This window comes from Macadamia integrifolia, unplaced genomic scaffold, assembly GCF_013358625.1.
Source record: "Macadamia integrifolia cultivar HAES 741 unplaced genomic scaffold, SCU_Mint_v3 scaffold_155A, whole genome shotgun sequence".
Classification (NCBI taxonomy): Eukaryota; Viridiplantae; Streptophyta; class Magnoliopsida; order Proteales; family Proteaceae; genus Macadamia; species Macadamia integrifolia.
The window spans coordinates 67,782-71,085 of record NW_024870624.1 but is presented as its reverse complement, the minus strand read 5'-3'; the positions used below and the strand labels follow the sequence as shown (position 1 = coordinate 71,085).

General features: G+C 37.2%; 1 protein-coding gene across 1 annotated transcript in view; it reads right to left on the bottom strand.

Annotated features, from left to right (window-relative positions):
- Positions 1-1,429: 1,429 nt before the first annotated feature.
- The window catches only part of LOC122070911 (nodulation receptor kinase-like), a gene marked incomplete at its 3' end in the record, with an annotated part of 67,898 nt that continues 66,023 nt past the window's right edge, over positions 1,430-3,304 (bottom strand). The window contains exons 4-9 of the mRNA XM_042635145.1: positions 2,869-3,019; positions 2,664-2,735; positions 2,498-2,566; positions 1,913-1,984; positions 1,717-1,791; positions 1,430-1,605 (exon numbers count right to left, since the gene is read on the bottom strand). Of these exons, the coding sequence (XP_042491079.1) occupies positions 1,430-1,605; positions 1,717-1,791; positions 1,913-1,984; positions 2,498-2,566; positions 2,664-2,735; positions 2,869-3,019 (615 nt within the window). The remainder of the gene's footprint in view (positions 1,606-1,716; positions 1,792-1,912; positions 1,985-2,497; positions 2,567-2,663; positions 2,736-2,868; positions 3,020-3,304) is intronic.

Here is a 3,304-nt window from a genome sequence, read left to right as displayed (position 1 = left end):
TGTGTTTCAGTTTGAGTGGCGTGATTCAAGGTTTATATGGGTTCCTTTCTACTGGAATTGCAACCGGTTGATGCTGCTGATTATCAAGTTGGTTTTGCAAGGCTTTGTTTTAAATCTTAATTGATTCATCAGCGTGTCTGCTGGTGAGGTTTTGATAAGGTTGTAGCTAGTCCAGGATGCAGTTGGTCAGGGTTGTGTTTGTTGGCGTTCTTTTCCTTTCTTTTCTTTTGTTCGAGTGTGAAACGATTTCCAAAGTACGTCACATACTTTTTCTACTAACCTAAAGCCTCTCCTTCAGTTTGACAAAAAGAATGTGTTTTCCAATGGAGATTGAATGAGAAAGTTTACATGACAGTGCCACCAGGGTTATCATTTCTTTGTGGAAAGGAAGTACATCAATTGAGGGCCTTTTATTGTCCAAACTATCACCTGGGCCCTGGTAGAGGGTATTTGGGTACCAAGAAGGTCGAAACTGTTTTTCATATCGCTTTGTCCTTTTTCTTCCTCTGTACTTTTTGTAAACTCTGTATCTAATAATTTGATACCAGAAACCTTACAATCCAGAGGACGATCCACTTCAAGTGGGTTCCTCAGACCACACGGCTAACTTCAACAGCCATATGGTCAGATAAAAGGTCACAGGAAAGCTCACTTGGAGGCAGCATATAGGATTCTTAGATATCTCAACTCATCCCCTAGCAAAAGCCTTTACTCAGAGAATGGTCAGCTAAATAATGGAGGCATATTATGATGAAAACTGAACCAGGTCTATATCTAACGGGTGATCCAATTTGATAAATTAACTTTTGTTGAAGAGAATCTTGTAATCTAGAGAAGCATGTGCAACATCGGTTGCAATATCCAGTGCAAAATCTGATTTCAGCTACATGGTTTATACAACATCTAAGAATTTTTGTCTGAAACTATCCTGAAGGTATTGGGCTTGATGTTTTGCAAAACAACAAGGTAACAATTATTATCACAGTATCACACAAACAAGTTCAGCATGATAAGACTAGCTGCAAAGAAATTGATAAGTTAATTAATTTTAAGCTGAGGAAAGGATTGATTTGTACTCCTTATATGAATATTGGTGACCTACCATCTGACATTCTCACCAAAGGTATTACAAATTTCATAGTTTACATTATTTAGGGAAGCAAAAATTGAGAATGTGTGACAACCATGCCTCAACTTGAGGGCTGTAGATGTGTGTTTTAGTATTTTTAAAGCATATAGGAGAAATTGCTTATGTTTTGGATCATTCTTTTCTATAATGAGGGGCTCAATGGTCTAATACATGCACTCTGTTAAGACTTAAGAGACATGCACTCTTTTGTTCATTTCTATTTCTCTCTCCCCTTCTTCTCTATATATCACAATCTAACAAGTTTCTAGAGGCCTCTTAATAGAGGATTAATCAACTCACTTTTTGTCTTCAGGCTTTTTCCTCGATCTAATCTTCCCCGACCCATCAATCTTCGTTTGTTGTACATGAAGATGATGCCGGCAGCAACTGCAAATAGGAGGCAGCCCCCTGTGACACCAAATATGATAATTTGTTGCACTGAAAGTGAAGAACCTCCTTCAACACAGATTCCAAGGCTAAAACATAGACATTAAAAGATCAGATCATAAAGATAAAATATGAGCATTTCAAAAGTCCAAACTGTTAATATTGTTTGTAACATTTCTAGGAATTCGCATCATTCATACTCTGAGGTAAGATTTGGGTGGTTCAATAATCCAGAAGGAAGAGCGTTGCTGAGTTGAAGGTTGCATCCAAAATACCTAAAAAGCACATCATATAATATTTTACTGACTCCAGGAGGTTCCCAACTAAATCCTTATTCATATGAAGCATTCACATTTTTATAAACAAGGGGAACAGAAACAAGATGTGCCAACTTACAATTTTGTTAAATAAGGAAGCGAGGAAAAAGATTCGGGAATTGAACCAATAAGTTCATTATTCCTTACATCCCTGCACTCGACATCAAATTGAAGTAAGTGAAACAACAAATGCCAATGAAGTTTACCACATAAGATAAACTATGTTTCAAGATTATGCACATTACATGCTGATTAGATCATAAAGGTGATCGAGCCACAAAACGGATTGCAGAGAGATATAAAATTTGAATTGGATTAATGTGACATTTAGAGAGTGTATTGACAGAATAGAATGATAATTAGTGAGAAGGCTAGTGTGATTTCTTAGTTCAGAGGCACGTGTTTAAATTTAGTGTGTAACAACAACCTATCAGTGAACTCCACGATTAAGATTAGTGCTATAAAGTGGATATTTCTGGGTTATCACTTATCAACCAACCAAATAGGATGATGCTAAGCAATTGATCCTGGAAATTATCTTCCGTTCTGTCGATAATTTATTTTCCAACTCGCCTCTGTGCGTGTCTGTGTGTATGTGTAAAGGTGAAGACTAAAAGCTAAATCTGAACTATCATCCAAGCTGAAGCAACAGATAGGAGGTTACATTGATGTCAACATGGAAGAATTTGGGAAAGATGGAATGGTGCCAGTGAAGTAGTTGAAGCTCAGGTTCCTGCAAGTCATACATTGTCAAATAGGCAGCTTCCAGAATTAGACATCACTACTTGAACAACTCCCGAGAACTCAATTGAGGAAAACTTTAATCATACAGTGCTTTCAGGTTGGCTAGCTCAGTGATGCGGGGAGGAAGTGATCCTTGAAGATCAGATGATGAAAGATCCCTGAAGAAAGATATGAAACCACACATTTTAATGAGATGTTAGTGACAATACATCCATTTCATCAACTTGATTTCATTCTTAGAGAAAAAGAATATCTAGAGAAAATAAAGTATAAAAAAGAACGATGGCTTACAGTGAGGTGATGACAGCTGAACTGTTTCTGGGCTGACAGCCCAAACCTTGCCATGGAAAGGGAAGGCATGGGTCTCCAGACCAGCTCAGTAGGAACTCTTTTTCCGGGTTGTTGGCTATTAGTTCATCCTTCACCTCCATAATTACATCGACTGAAAGTAAAAAAAAAGGTATTGAAATGAACAATATAACTTCAAAGTCATAACATAAGTCATAATGGATAATATCACTCTACACAGGACATATTTTCCTTTCCACTTCATAAGCTATTGATAGACCACTGTGTTGCAATCGTCCGAATATTTCTTCACGGTGGAACCATGTGGTACATATTTTGTCATCAACAAGAGTTCCATAAATCATTTTTATTGTAGGAGGCAAACTTTCACTTAGGATTTGTCGTGCACAGGGTCAATTATTTCTTCTTCTTTTTTTTT